Genomic DNA, 16,312 nt, shown 5'->3' with positions numbered 1-16,312 from the left:
ACCCCCTGGGTAGGGCCAACACTGAAATCCAGTCCGGGGGACTGTATAGTAGTGACTTTCGAGGATCCCCATACGGCGCATCACATTTGCAGTTGGCCCAGCAATGATGACTCTCTAGTCAAACCTAAGCAACTATCCTTTTTCTATCCTCCCCGACCTAGCTGTAACCAGGGGGACAATTGGACATTGGTTCAGCACCACCAACGGCCGAATAACTCCAGGGGCCACAGGGAGACCCTGCTACATTGGAATGGCCTCTCCACTTATAACAGATTCGGCGGACTGGAGGAGGTGGATTGACTCCCTGTGAAAGTAGCCAAGCAAGTAGCCAAGCAAACGCGAAGGGTATCCCTAACTTCGCAAAGGCATTATTCCACCGATTGTACTGCTCCTGATTCTGCATCAAGCCAAACAGGACGATTTACCAACGCACGGGTTGATGGGGTGGAAATGTCATTGGATTTAACAGCAAATTGTAAAAGGGAAGATCGGCCAACCCCGCCTTGTGTGACCCTTCCTGTACCTACTACTCCTGAGCAGTCGGATATCACCTGCCTCGCCCCTTATGTGTCTTTCGATCTCCCCAAAACTGAGCCACTTGTGACGTTTTCAAAACCAGTGGGTGCTATTGTTTCCCCATTGCCTATGCCTACTGACCCCACCAGAGTCTTTTCATCATCCGACTCTGTCCTAAAAATTTTATCTTGGAACGTGGCTGGACTTGGCCGCAATTTTGACATCCCCGAATGGAACGACTTTTTGGAACCCTTCCACATCTGCCTTCTACAGGAGACCTGGTGCTTGGAGCCAAGACACCGAGTGGGATTTACCACCTTTTTTATCCCCGCAGTCCAGGAACAAGGGTCCAAAGGTCGCCCGTCAGGTGGACTTATTATATGGATCAGTATTGCTTTAGGCTACAGGGTAAAAGAAAGAAACACCCAATCTTCGGACCTCCAGTGGCTAACGATAACACACAAAGGGGGAAGAAGTATGGAAATCTTCAACATCTACTTGAGGGGTGCTAAAGGCGGTGCATCCCATTTACCTTCCACAGGCTTAAACGGCAACCTGGCTGCCTGCGATGCAGGTTCCCATATAATGCTTGCAGGGGATTTCAACTGCTGTTTCGAGCCTTTGGCTAGCGATGACATCTTGGACACTTTTGAGGAGGACAACAGGAGAGGTATTCCGATTCTGAATCTTGACCCGATTCCTAAATGGTCGCAAAACGCAATAGAGATCAACGCCTTGTGCATGGAGCACAACTTGCGACCGACAAATGGCCGATCCAAATCTGACCATATGGGTGCCCACACTTATAATAGACAAGACCACACGTCTAGGATTGATTACATCATGCTCAACTACAATCTTTGGCAATACCACCTAGATATGGAGGTTATAGTGTCGGTCGATAGCGATCACAACCCCCTATCGCTATCTATTCTATCCCCTTGGCAGGCTGGAAAGCAAGGCATAACCGGCCATAAGTGGAAATCCTCTCATGAAGTGGTCCCCACAAATTGTAGCAGGCGTTTAAAATGGGCAAAAGTTTCAGCCGACGAGACAAGGATGGCCCAGGCCGGGGCAATCTTGGAAGAGGTGGAGCCCCGGATGAGCCCTTCAAGCCAAAACGATAATAAGATCCTACCTCTATTCACTGAAACTGTACTGGCACTAAGCGACTTATTTATTGTTCCCCAATCCACTCGAGGGGGTCCCCCAAAATCTTTGCCTAAACAGTCAGAGAAATGGTACACTCAAAAATGTCGTGAGGCCAAGAAGGAACTTGTTGAGACATTAAAGACTAAAGATGCGGTTGCTATTAGGGCTGCCAGGAAAATTTATAAAAAAATCATAACTGAAGCTAAACAGACTTATGATTTTAACTTCTGGGGTGATCTAGTAGAGGCCAGTACCAGGAAGGATGCCAAGTGGTTTTGGGACCTACTAAGATCTAGGGAAAAGCCCATTGACCAGCAGCTAACTTGTAATATTGCAGGGGGAGCATGGTTTGACCACTTTTCGCAACTGTACTCTGCTCCCTCGGGTCCATCCAAGGTAGCTTGTCCGCCCATGGGCTTTACAATTAACCTCCCATGCTACGATGGCCTATTTACTAACTCAGAAGTAGAAAGAGCAATCCAATCCATCGTCCCGAACAAGGCAGCAGGACCAGACGGAATCCCAGGAGACCTAATTAAGAACTATCCATCTCCTTGGAGTAGATTAATTTCCTCGCTTTTGAACGAAGTGATGTTGGGTGGAGTCTTTCCCGACTCATGGAGGGGCGCTGAGGTCGTACCTATTTTTAAAAAAGGCTCTAGGGACGACCCAGCAAACTACCGCCCAATCAGTTTATTAGATTCTTCTCAAAAGGTAGCAGGAAAGGTGGTATTGGGTAGGATCATCGAGTGGGCAGACGATAACCATATCCTATCAGATCTCCAAGCAGGTTTCAGAACAGGTACGGGTACAATCGAGCAGACGTTCCGCCTTCTAATGATCTATTGGAAAGTGGTGGTGCTGGGAGGGGGCAGTCTGTACTTAGTCTTCATTGACCTGCGGACTGCCTTCGACCTGGTACCACGCACGCTTCTATGGAACGTCCTCGATGGGTTAGGCCTCCCCCCCTATCTACTGTCACTGCTTGTAAAATTCCATGATAGGAACTTTGCCCAAATTAGATGGGGTGCACAGGGAGAGAAAACATCTCGTATCCCCGTGGACAGAGGCGTCCGCCAGGGGTGTGTGCTTGCCCCCACTCTGTTCTCTCTCTATATCAACGGAGTGGTGGAGCATCTTTTGCAACAACCATCAGACGCACCCACCCTGGCTGGAAGGAAGATCCCAACGCTTCTGTTCGCGGACGATACCCTCCTAATTTCAAAATCACCAATGGGCATCCAATCGTTGCTCTCCAGCTTTCAAACCTTCTGTAATAAAAGGGGCTTGGCCATAAACATAGGTAAAACTAAGTTCTTAGTTCTTAACCCGCCAAAAAAATCCGTTTATCCCCCGGTCCTGGATTCTGTCCCACTTGATCGTGTGAAAGAATTTGATTATCTGGGCATACGCATCAGTGATACCATGAGCTGGAAGGCACACCATCAAAAAATCTTCCTTACCCATAAAAGGGTGGCAGGTGCGCTGCTCAAGGAACAGCGAGCATCACCATTAAAACCTATTGGGGCCCCCCTAGATATCTATAGGGCAAGGGTTGTAAGCGCGGCACTCTACGGTGCTGAGCTGTGGGGCACTCAAAAAGTTGACACTCTGGCCCATCTTGAGAACAACTTCCATAAAGACCTAATGGGTTTGCCCCACAGCACTCCAACAATCCCATTACTGATAGATGCAGGTACCCGGGCAATCTGCGACCAAGCGAAACTACGCCCACTCCTGTTATGGTCCAGAATTTGGAACGGGCAGGAATTAAGTAGTTACGCAGACGCCTTGAATGACATTTTGTCATTATCGGGTTCCCATAAGATCATCTGGCTCAGGGAGGTCAAAAAGCTGCTATACAATTTGGGCCTAGGCGAGGCTTGGTCCAACAAATCTGCACCCTCAAAACAATATCTAAAGAAGGTTTATTGGGCATGGGTGGACAGCGAGAGGGCCCGAAGTACAAACCATTGTAAATCTGTAGCCCTGTTTCTGTCAGTCAAGGAGTTACCGTTAAGAGAACCTTACCTAGACACCATTCAGAGCCCAAGGGACAGAGCATTGTACATCAAGTTTAGGTTGGGGGTACTTCCACTATGTGAGTTCACGTCCACTTGGAAACCGCCCGCTCAAACTGTACCCTATTGCCCCTTTTGCGATTTAAGGGTAGAGTCTGTGTCCCATATGTTGTTCGAATGTAGTGTCTATGTAGCCCCGAGACGTAGGTGGTTGAAGCCTATTTGCAGAAGCTTGGGAACTCGCTCTCACTTAGAAGCCCTGCGTATTTTACGTACAGATCCTAGACCCCTCTTTTCAACTTGTATGGCAAAATTTTTGGGTTGGGCTTGGCGCCTAAGAACTGCAAGAAAAATGTTAATCCAGTGACCGAGCGTAGCCACCCAATATGCTGTTTTGTATATGAAATGTTTTTACGTGATGATTGTCGTTAAAAATGTTTTTAAAAGATGTGTAAATGCTTTTATGATATGTTTTTATCGAATAAAGCTATTACTACTACTGTCTGTCGAGCTATGTATGTCACTTCTCATACATTTCTTCCCGCCTATGCAGATTGGTGTACTTCCCTTCTCATACATTATCGCCAGCACCGATGAAGAGACAATGGTCATCGACAGCAAAGAGAAAGTGGACAGACAACACCACTTTAATGAATACCATAATCACACTCGATGGTGAAGAGCCCCCTTTTGCCAGGAGAGACAGCTTGAAAAGTTAATCTCTGCAACTTTTCAAGTGAGATCCTTACTGGATACAGTAACTCCATGTTACAAGCTGGTGTGAATCCAGGATGGGAAAGGAGACATGTGGGCTTGCACTAGACACTCCTACTACTTGGGCCTTGCGACGAACATGGGCCGATCGCTAGTGCTGAACCACGAATGGCACCCTAGGCTCACTGAGCCACGGAAAGCACTCCAGGGGCCACAAACTCAGATGGCACCCTGGGCCAGCAAAGTATTAGCATTACCCCCAACCCCACCAAGATACGGACAACCCCAGACTCACAAGTCGTAGGAGAATCATAGACCCACTGAACCATATGGAACATCTGTTATCAGCTACTAACCCCAAAAGGACCTGCAAGCCAATAGCAGCCCAGACTCACCAAGTAAAAGAGTAACAGAGCAACAGAGCAACTTGGGCCACCTGAAAGTATCCAAGGACCTCCAATCTACAAACACCATCCCATGCCCACCGGGCTGCTGAAGGCACCTCATACTGATGCAGCACCAGTCCACTTGGCTGATAAAACAGCCTCTTGTAGGGTGGGCCGCTGACAGCCAGGACATACCAAGTGCCAATGGGAACTAATGCCACAGAATACAGCTCTGAAAGCATCAACTTAGGTTTCCATAGCTATTTCGTATTATCACACTAGATTACACATGTGGAAACCAGGAATATTTCACAGCAGGGACTGAAAAACACAAATTTTCTGTCTACAGGCTCGCTCTGTAGGGCGTGCTGGCCCACCTTCGCAGAGTATCGCCATTTTCCAGGGGGGTGGCACTGAACAAAACACTCCTGGGATTGTTGCCTCTGCTTTTCTACACGACTGAAGAGAAGATTCACGCTGCCACCCCTTCGACCTAAGCTTACAACCAACAACATGACCACACCCTACACACAAGCCTCTTGGAGTCCCGAGAGATACAGTTTTAAGGGCAGCACAAGATGTTCACACAGAGCTACCGACTGTAACGCTTCCTGATCATCACAGCAACGTGCCAAGCCCATACTAGGCCTGAGAGTGGCCATGGCTGCCAGCCCTCAGAGAGACCAGGGTGAGCACAGCACATACCCGCGGAGCTCAATGCGAGCACAGCACATATCTGTGGAGCTTAAAGCGCCCACACCAAATATCCGCGGAGCTCACGTTGCCCACAGCACATATCAGCGCAGCGCACAGCTTCAGATCTGAGCAGAGCCGCCTTAATACTCCATCCTCTATAAAAAGTTAACTGCAGGGTCGGATGATATAAAAACTAACATGAGTCACACTTTCAACTCCACATGCGGATTACAGACATTGTAATCGAGAATGATAACTTAATATGGTTTTAAATACCTTTTTCCTTTAACAATATATGTGTTTTTAAGTTTATAACTATTTTAATGATGTACGTTTTATATTGTGAGTTTTAATTAACAGTACAATAAGTTAAACATGAGGTGCTGCGAAGAGGCCAGTCTCAGCACTGCCTGCCACGTGTAAAACAATGCTCTCCGGTGTTTGGAGGCACTGGGCTTGAGAGTAGAGCCCTCACTGCGGACTTGGAGCTTCGCCCGAGACCACCACGGAGTGCCGGCTGCCTGGGCGGGTTAACCAGAGGAACCACCATTTTACATCTGCCGCCTTCAGAGACAGCAGGGTTGAGATCCGCTCATCTGGTCTTCAGAGACCGAGGGTGAGATCAACTGACCACTTCACACTCTGCAAGATCCACTTATCGGACAACTTCACACACACAGCACAGAGAGCTCCATTCACAGGGCACCTTTAGAGACAGCTGGGGTGAAATATCTCTGCAGTCACCCTGCTAGCCAACTAAGCTCTTGCAAAATCCAGGCCTCTTTAAGCATGCTTTATAGACCTCAAAACAGCCTTTGACAAAGTCCCGAGAGCCAAGCTATGGGCAAAAATGCATAACTGGGGTGGCCCAACCAAACTCCTGGACGCCATCATCAATTTGTATTCCCAAACGTGGGTTCAGGTCAGGAAAGGAGACCGGCACAGCATAACCAAAATAAACTTCTAAACTCTTAATGGGTGAAAACAAGGGTGTGTGCTGGCACCCTGCCTCAAACATCTACACTGCCGACCTTAACAAACAACTAAGGTCAATCCAATCTGACCCCCCATAACTGGGCAACGTCCCCACACCCAGTTTACAATACGCGGATGATATTGTGCACTTCGCACAAACACCTGTAGGCTCGCAGCGACTCATCACCAAACTAGGAGCTTAGACCATCAGGGCCCAACAAACCATCAACCACCTAAAAACAAACAGGATGTGTTTTGCCAGAGGTGTCAAAACAAAGGCAAACCGCAAAGGCAAATAGATCGCAACCTTAATTTTAAATCACAATTGGGACAAGGCCGTACCAGAGCTAAACAATTGTAGTTTGCCTTCAGAGTCTTAAAGAAAAAACTCACAGGCTGTTCCACAGGTCATTTGCTTAAAGCCATTTCAGCAAAATTCCTACCCTCGTTCTCATACATCTCAGAAATGGTAAACCTTAAAGACGCCATCTCCTTAAACTCAGCACAATCAACCTTTTTAGGTCTCGCCTGTCGATGCGCATGCGCATCGAGCAAGGCGAGAGTATTGCGAGTTATCCACTCTTTATCCACACTGCAAGGAATCGTGGCGATTCCTTGCAGTGCCCGTGACTTTTAAGGTCAATGCGCATGCGCATTAAGCTTATGCGCATGCGCATTGACCTTAAAAGTCACGGGCGCGTGCATGTCCGTCTTTGTTTACCCGCTCCGCCCCCTCCCGCCGTGTCGCCTTGCCTACTCTCTTTCACAGCCTCCCCCAGCTCCGCCCCCTCACTACTTGATTGCACGGCCGCTAGGCCGTGCCTCCCCTACTCTCCTCCCCCCTCCTCCTCTCCTCCCCTGCCTGCCTGCCGCTAGCCTTGCCTACTCTCTCTCGCACCCTCCCCCAGCTCCGCCCCCTCACTACTTGTTTGTTGTTGTGTGTTTTCCCCTTTTTGTTACCGGGTGCTCTAAGTGCTGTCCGCCGCCTCAGGGGCCAAAATACCATACTCCGCACATATATGGAGCCCCCACGTGTGGTCCACCATAATGTTGTCCCCGTAGGCTGCTCTTAACTATGTAGGGACGCTGGGTTCCGTCTCTCCGTTGTCCGCCTACAGCCTGCTGGGCCCACCTCCCTCTTGGCAAGCCGCGTACTTTCCTGCCTCAATACGCCGCTCACTGCACTTCCTGCTTTTGTTGTTGTGTGTTTTCCCCTTTTTGTTACCGGGTGCTCTAAGTGCTGTCCGCCGCCTCAGGGGCCAAAATACCATACTCCGCACATATATGGAGCCCCCACGTGTGGTCCACCATAATGTTGTCCCCGTAGGCTGCTCTTAACTATGTAGGGACGCTGGGTTCCGTCTCTCCGTTGTCCGCCTACAGCCTGCTGGGCCCACCTCCCTCTTGGCAAGCCGCGTACTTTCCTGCCTCAATACGCCGCTCACTGCACTTCCTGCTTTTGTTGTTGTGTGTTTTCCCCTTTTTGTTACCGGGTGCTCTAAGTGCTGTCCGCCGCCTCAGGGGCCAAAATACCATACTCCGCACATATATGGAGCCCCCACGTGTGGTCCACCATAATGTTGTCCCCGTAGGCTGCTCTTAACTATGTAGGGACGCTGGGTTCCGTCTCTCCGTTGTCCGCCTACAGCCTGCTGGGCCCACCTCCCTCTTGGCAAGCCGCGTACTTTCCTGCCTCAATACGCCGCTCACTGCACTTCCTGCTGCTCCAGCGCCGCTCCTGGGGGAAACTATCCTGCAGCAGTGCTCAGGCTGGGGGCATCGTTTCGGACCCAAATCTTCTTTGAGGCCGGGGATCAAGGTCATGTCATGTACGTGTCATGTACGTGCCTGCCTCTTTACATCCAGGTGGCTAACCATTTATTTAAGGACCTGTTCTCAATCCCCCTACACATTTCACAATCCCAAATCCGACTTAAGTATGGACTAAGAAAGCAGACTCCTGACAGACAAGGGGCATTAGCCAAATATTACAGGAGAATGAGGGATGCTGAGGACAATACTCTTGCGCATCACTGCTGGGAGGAAATCGAAACCCAAGCCAGGCTAAATAACTTGACGTTCAGCGATCTGAAGGATTTCCTCGCGGCATTGCAGCTAGAGGAGGCCTGGCACATCCTCCCCACCTATTCCAGTATCAAAACTGTAGTCAACAAGGCAATCAAACGGACCTTTTGATTAATAGACAAAACAGCCTTCTCAACAAAAAAACCATGCCGAGGCTGTGATCCAAGGCTACCAGCGGCTGAAACCCCAACCATACCTGCTAGATCACTTTTCCCAGGAGAAAAAGCACTACCTAATGTTACTGCAGCTGGGGTCATTTCCATCAAAAGACTTGACACCAAAATGGAAATACCGCTGGCAATCCAAGGAATGCCGCTTAAGCGGAGGAGGGGACAAGTCTTTTCTACATTTACTATGCATCTGCCCGTCCCTGGGAGAGACCCGAAGAACGGTCCTACGGGAGGCCTTTAGGAAGAAACAAATAAGGTCATGTAGAGTAGCCGTCGTTCAATGCCTTGGAGGATTATCAATCCAACTGTTCTGTAGAGCCATAACATTCCTGAAAACCACAGAAACAGAAATGAAAAAAAGTAAAACATTAACTAACTTAATAGGTTTGAGTACAACCCATCCAGAAATTCACTTATGGTATTGTCTGTATGTTTTATACTCATCTGTTTCTATTCCAAAATGTACATTTCATGTATGGTGGTTTATCACCCTTTTATGATTTTTTTTATGGAAAAAAAATAAAATTATTCATTCACCAGCTATGGTGAATGCTACTCTTCTGACACCCTCAGGGCAGCTAGGGTGAGATCCACTCACAGGGCGCCTTTACAGGAAGCTGGGGTGAGTTCTACTCTTCTGACACCTTCAGAGACCGCTGGGGTGAGTTCTACTCTTGGGGTGAGTTCCCCTCTTCTGACACCTTCACAGGCAGCTGGGGTGAGTTCCCCTCTTCTTACACCTTCAGAGACAGCTAGGATGAGTTCCCCTCTCCTGACACCTTCAGAGACTGTTAGGGTGAGTTCCACTCGCACTGCGCGTTCGGTGATAGCTCCTGTGAGTTCCATTAACGGGTGCCTTTACACACAGCACGGGTGAGATTTTTTTTTTAATATATATAGCGCAAACTAGACCCGAGAAATCGGGTATCAGAACGCTTTACATGACCACCAGTTTCGTTACAGATGGACTCATTAATTTTTGTTAGGCACAGGGAGATTAAGTGATTTGCCCAGAATCACAGGATGTTGAGCGTCGTTGCCGAGACTCGAACTTAGATCCCCAGCTTTGAGGTCGACCGCTCTAAGTTCCAAGGACATAGTCGTTCGCCGTCTCCATAAATACAATAACTGAGTGCAGCCGCTGTGGTCATACAGTGAGTGATCATGCTCTCAAACAGACCTCTACGTGCACCCCAATGGTCGATCTTTTGTGGTGGTGTGATGGATTTAAGAGTTCTGAAATGGCTTGTGTTGTTCAGAGTGGTCTATATGGATTATTTGCAGGTCTGCTGGGGGCATCTTGGGTGGTCTGCTGGCAGATTATGTAGGGAGAGTAGGGGTCTGTATAGAATGTTTGAAGGTAGTCCTCACAAGTCTATTTTTAGTGCAATAGTGCCATAGTGCCAAAGCGAGATAGAAAGACACTCTTGGTCCCGAAGGAAGTAAGAACTATAACGAGTCACAAATCCAACAATATAAGGCTGATAACATCTTACAATGTGGAGGCCGGTAGAGTACGTGAGATTCTGAAGAAGCACTGGCACATTGTCAGAAGTGATCCCGTTATAGGCAAAACTATCAATAAACAACCCCAGATAACTTACAGGAAGGCTCGCTCCTTGAAAGACATGCTAGTTAGAAGTTACTTTGAAGCACCTAAAAAGACCAAGAGCTGGCTCAAGGAACAAAAAGGCTTTTTCAAATGTGGCAAGTGCAAAGCCTGTGCCAATAGCAAGAATGTCAAAACATATCCCCTCCCAACTGGTAAAAATGAACAAATTGGGAAGTTTATGAATTGTAACACTGACTTTTGTGTGTACGTGATTGTATGCCCTTGTGCCAAGTTCTATGTTGGGAGCACCATCTTCCCAATTAAGAAACGGATATTGGAGCACATGAGGGCCATTAAGAATGTTGACATGAATTATGCTACTGCACGCCACTGGCTACGCTTCCATGACAGTAATGTTAACCAATTGTCTTTCTTTGGCATTGACAGAATTCCTGCAAATCCAAGAGCGGGTAACAGACTTAAGCAGCTACGAGTGCTTGAATCCCAGTACATCATCCGTCTAGATTCAAGAAACCCCTTTGGCATGAACGAGGATGAGGAATTACATGTGCACATTGGCTGAAGACCTTATGTTAAGCCCTGAACTACCTTACCTCATCTCTGCACCTGTACCTCTCCCTGTTCCAATCTCCAGCTGTTGTGTTTGCTACGTCCAACGCACACTATTCCATTGGAGAGGGCTCTCTCTGATGATAGCTGTGGAGTTAGGAGCTTCACAGTATAGCTTAGACTTCGAAACAACCCACCGGGTCCTGCACGTGTGGCCACCGGCACTTTGTGAAGAACCTATCACCATCTCACTTGCGGCAATAATTACCCTTTCTCTTTGTGCACACAACTTGTATTCCACCTTTTTTAACTACACAATCACACCCACAACTATACTTCTTGGCTTAGGTCTGAGTAGGCTTTCCATAGAAAGTATAGGGTTCACCTCTTGCACTAGTCACAGGGCTAAAGAAATTTCCTTTAGCACTATTTCTTTTATCACAGCCATATCGGTTGATTGGCATCACTCACCCCAGTATCCCCTCACTCCGAGTGACCCAGTCCCAACCCCCAGTACCCAAAGAATACTTGTAGATATTTCTTGGCATGATGCGGGAACATCCATATAGTAAGCGCTTATACTTGACTAGCGCCCGAGTTAGGGAGAATGCCTCACCTTTAGACCAATTGGCCACTGGGCCAGGATGAACAATTATGCTCTTCCTCCTGATCATTGAGGATGGTAGATTTAAATACATGTTGTATTTCCAAACCGGCCAAGAGACAATATGAGGCCACTTGGCCTAGATTTCATGTGATTTCTGACTCTAAACATGTGCAAAATTAATGATGTAAATATCCAGTGCTTTTGTTTCAAAAAGATCGGCCACTGGGCCAGTATATTAAGTTTCTTTATTTATTTATCTTATTTAATTTAAAGTAAATTAATTCATTAGGGATTACATACATTATAACATGAATAATGAAATGTGAATCACCATTTAATTTAAGCACAAGTAGGATAATGATTGCACCAAAGAGTCTTTCTTCTAAATAATTTGTAGTTCCTACTTGATTTGTAGTTCAATTTGGGATGTGGTCCTATGTTTATTTCCACTTTTTCATTTGGTGCACTATAAAATGGTGATTGAAATGTTTATTTGGTTGGCTAACGAAGAAGACCGCTCGGTCGAAACGCGTCGCCAATAAATATTTCCAACACGGACCCTGGAGTGCGAGTCTTCTGTGTTCTCCCTAACAACTGAGGGGACCCTTTCAGAATATATATATATATATATATATATATATATATATATATATATATATATGGTATGGAAGAGGCCTCGGTGAAGGGGCCCGCCTCAATCTAGTGATTGGATTGTACACAGCCAAGGTTTGCAGAGGGAATTTTTTCCCTGGCACGGAGTACTTACTGGAATCTCCTTGAGAGACGGAATCGGAAATTGACAATCATTCCGTTGGTAGCAGGACACATGTGCGGCGCTTTGTGCACGAGTTATGGAACTATTCCTTTAAAGGCGTGATGCACCGGCACAAGGTGAAGCTAACTGCTGTTGCTGCCAAGATCGACATTGAGACCAAAATTGTAATATGGGGCAATGCTGATGCATTATGGGCAATGTAGCCCTGAGATTGCAGGAAGAAAGGCTGCACTTGAATTTCGAAGGAAAACCGAGACCCAAATAAAACCACCTGGGGTTAACTTGATAACCGAGTCTAATAAAAGGTACTACCTTCGTTATCAGCAAAGCATTAACAAAGATGATGATACCGGCTATGGAATCTTGACTGCCCCTTTAAACTGGAGAAATGGATTGTTGTCCGCCCTCAATGTTTATAAAGTTACGTTACATTTTGAAAAAACTGAACGAACCCAACGGAGTGAACTAACTGCTGGCATATGACTAAGACGTGAAGTCGAAACGCGTAACGCCTGTTTCTTTGAAGCAATAAAGAACTTTTAAAGTACTGCTGGTGTGGTCCGTGAAGCTGCCGTGAGTAGCGCATGTTTCGTGTTGAATATGAAAATTGGTGTCTGACACACCCGAGACGGACCCCGACCTGAGAGGCAGGGGCGCTTCCTTGTCAGAAATCTTGTAAGGAGCTAGCGCTGTTAAGAAGTGCCCGCCGGCTGCAACATGACACGACCGAAATTGGTATGGAAGAGGCCTCGGTGAAGGGGCCCGCCTCAATCTAGTGATTGGATTGTACACAGCCAAGGTTTGCAGAGGGAATTTTTTCCCTGGCACGGAGTACTTACTGGAATCTCCTTGAGAGACGGAATCGGAAATTGACAATCATTCCGTTGGTAGCAGGACACATGTGCGGCGCTTTGTGCACGAGTTATGGAACTATTCCTTTAAAGGCGTGATGCACCGGCACAAGGTGAAGCTAACTGCTGTTGCTGCCAAGATCGACATTGAAACCAAAATTGTAATATGGGGCAATGCTGATGCATTATGGGCAATGTAGCCCTGAGATTGCAGGAAGAAAGGCTGCACTTGAATTTCGAAGGAAAACCGAGACCCAAATAAAACCACCTGGGGTTAACTTGATAACCGAGTCTAATAAAAGGTACTACCTTCGTTATCAGCAAAGCATTAACAAAGATGATGATACCGGCTATGGAATCTTGACTGCCCCTTTAAACTGGAGAAATGGATTGTTGTCCGCCCTCAATGTTTATAAAGTTACGTTACATTTTGAAAAAACTGAACGAACCCAACGTAGTGAACTAACTGCTGGCATATGACTAAGACGTGAAGTCGAAACGCGTAATGCCTGTTTCTTTGAAGCAATAAAGAACTTTTAAAGTACTGCTGGTGTGGTCCGTGAAGCTGCCGTGAGTAGCGCATGTTTCGTGTTGAATATATATATATTCAAGAACAGTCCACTCCAACTCGGCTAGACAAATGACCAGCACACGATACCATGAGTTTGTGAATTTTTAATTCAAGCCCCTACCCCCACAGCAGACGCGTTTCGCCAGAAGGCTTCGTCAGTGTTCACCTGTGCAATACTGTACAACGCCCTTTAAAGCCACATTCCGTATTCACATCATAAACATAAATGACGGTTTTCATTATAGTAGAAAAATAGCAGCGGCCATCTTTTAGTGTGCAAATTCGCAAATACATTCATTTTATCACCATGGCGTTGTGTTATAATAAAGTGCTCTAGTGCAATTTGAAATCATTTGGGCCACAAGTTACTCTTTTTTATCAAAATGCATGCACGCTTAGAGTTTTTTCAAGCGATATTCTACTTCACAGGCTACGGTATTCACAACAACATATTATTTGAACATGTGTCCATTTTTGCATCGTAACCTGGGCTTTGTCATTTGAACTTCCGCCCTGAATGGGCAAAAGTAAAGCTATTGATTATAGGCGCTTTTATTAAGCCCTGAATGGGCAATCAAGATCTTGTAGAATTGTCGGATAAGGCTCAGAAAATGCAGCCTAAGCAAGAACCTGAATTTGGGATGGAGTACTATCAGATGTTGTTCCGTACCCAGTTACATTTACAGGTGTACCCACATTTCTTCATTGTTATTAAGTCCCCAGGGAACCATTGTCTTTAGCCCGATGATGTATTTGGACTCAAGAGTACGCAGTAATTTCTCTCTATCACCACCCCTTTCAGTACGTTCCACTTGATCGATACAATAAAAGCTAAGCAGGTCCCTGTTGCTTTTGTTGAATTCTGCGAAGTGTCGTGCCACAGGGTACGACTTATCTCTGTTCACAATTGCCCGCATATGTTCAAGAATTCGCATCTTAGTAGGCTTGATTGTACTGCCTATATAGCGTTTCCCACACGGACATAGGAGGCAGTAGATACTGTACTCAGAATTACAACTGAGTAATTTTTGATGTTTTTTTCGGGCTCATTTTCATATATACACACACACACACACACACACAGATACCTCAGTCACCTATAACAGAACGGCACTCCAGGCAAAACTTAAAATGTAACTTATTTCAATATTTACAGCTAACTCTGTAGATCACCATGACAACGCAGTGAAAAAAGTTGACCAAGCCGAAGCGCGACCAACGCTGTCATGGTGAGCTGCGGAGTGCGCCGTAAATTTTGAAATTGAAATGAATACAATTTGACATTTTGCCCGTTCTGTTGTTATAGGCGATGGAAGTAGCTGGATGTTAATACGCCCGGGCGTGTCACGTGCACCCCCGATGATCAGGTTGCACACCAGCTGTAAACGATGATCTGGAGTTATATATATATATATATATATAAGATTCAGGGAAATATCAATATTTCTAGTTTGTGTTATGGCACAGGCCATCCTTGGTCTTTGGCTGCTAGTGTTCTGGTTCAGGGAAGGCTTGGCAGTTCGGGTTGGACTGTTCTCACTGCAGCAGAATCAAGAATGATGTGGCTGGGTCCAAACTGAAGTAGCAAGGTATGCAAAATAACGTTGGATTGTGATGCTGTCCCGAGTAATTACTAGTGACTAAGATTATTTCACGCATTCCATCCATCACTTTTTGTATACTAAAGGGCACCCTTGATACATCACTATTTTCGGGTTGTGTGGGGGGATGCTTTCAGTGATCTGTAGGAGTTGACAGAAGCAGCCTCTGTGGGAGGATACGAGAGATAGATACTTTTTGTAATATCCACCGAGTTTCTCGTGATAGTTTGAAAGTGGTTAATAAAGGCTGTATTGAACGCCAAGAGAGATCCGAGTGGCCTTTTGTGCATTATTTTAAGTGATCTGTACAGAAAGCTGGGCAGCCAGTCACATTATGCGAGGAATGCCTGGGTTGCTCTTTAACTAGCGATTTATTCATTTGCCTTCTCTGTATATTCGAGGTGGTATGTAAAGTAGAGTGGTGATGAATTCCTGTTTTGGCTGGTCTCTATTGAGTGTCCAGTGATTGAGGTGGGGTCTTTGGGGGTAGGTGTGTTGGGTGCTAAATGTCTCAAGAGACTGGTGTTTGCTGTTAAGTGAGAGCCCTACTGGTTGTAAAGGTGGTGTAGAGGGATGCGCGGGTTGCCTTGCGTGTGGGGCTGTTGGGAGTCACTGGTCTTCTAGAAAACGTTGTGATGGTTTGTAAGAACGTATGGATAGGTGTCCTTACCTCCTCCATGGTCACAGCTGCTCAACCTAATGCTTCTACACTCGGCACGTCCACTGTGGAGTGGTCCAAACCGCCGAAAGCAGCGATTGGATGCCTCAAACACAAAACACTATCCCGAGTCCAGAGCGAGGTGCGCTCCCATTGGACCCTGAGACCACTGAAAGATGTCGGATCGCCCCAACTGATTGCACAAAAAAAAGGGCTCCCACTATATGGCGTCCCCAACTCAAGATGGCCGCTGCGTGACCCGGAAATCAGCAGACATTCCTGAACGTCAGCTACGCCCCATCGTTGAACATCGGTAACAGTGTTGCCGCCCGGTAGTCGGTAGAGCTAGAATAATACGTAAAACAGACTGTGAATAGCCTAAGCCAGCCCAGACGGGGTAGAACTTCTGAAG

General features: G+C 46.7%; 1 protein-coding gene across 2 annotated transcripts in view; it reads right to left on the bottom strand.

Annotated features, from left to right (window-relative positions):
- The window catches only part of PRKAG1 (protein kinase AMP-activated non-catalytic subunit gamma 1), a 274,867-nt gene extending 258,824 nt beyond the window's left edge, over window positions 1-16,043 (bottom strand). For both annotated transcript variants that reach the window (XR_015309591.1, XM_086963714.1), the window contains exon 1: window positions 15,913-16,043. Coding sequence is in view for 1 of the 2 variants with exons in the window: in XM_086963714.1 (XP_086819840.1) it covers window positions 15,913-15,921 (9 nt within the window). In the remaining variant the exon portion in view is untranslated. The remainder of the gene's footprint in view (window positions 1-15,912) is intronic.
- Window positions 16,044-16,312: the final 269 nt, after the last annotated feature.

This window comes from Lissotriton vulgaris, chromosome 1_1, assembly GCF_964263255.1.
Source record: "Lissotriton vulgaris chromosome 1_1, aLisVul1.2, whole genome shotgun sequence".
In the NCBI taxonomy this organism is placed as follows: domain Eukaryota; kingdom Metazoa; phylum Chordata; class Amphibia; order Caudata; family Salamandridae; genus Lissotriton; species Lissotriton vulgaris.
Note: the sequence above shows the minus strand (reverse complement) of the source record. Positions and strands in the feature narration are given on the sequence as shown.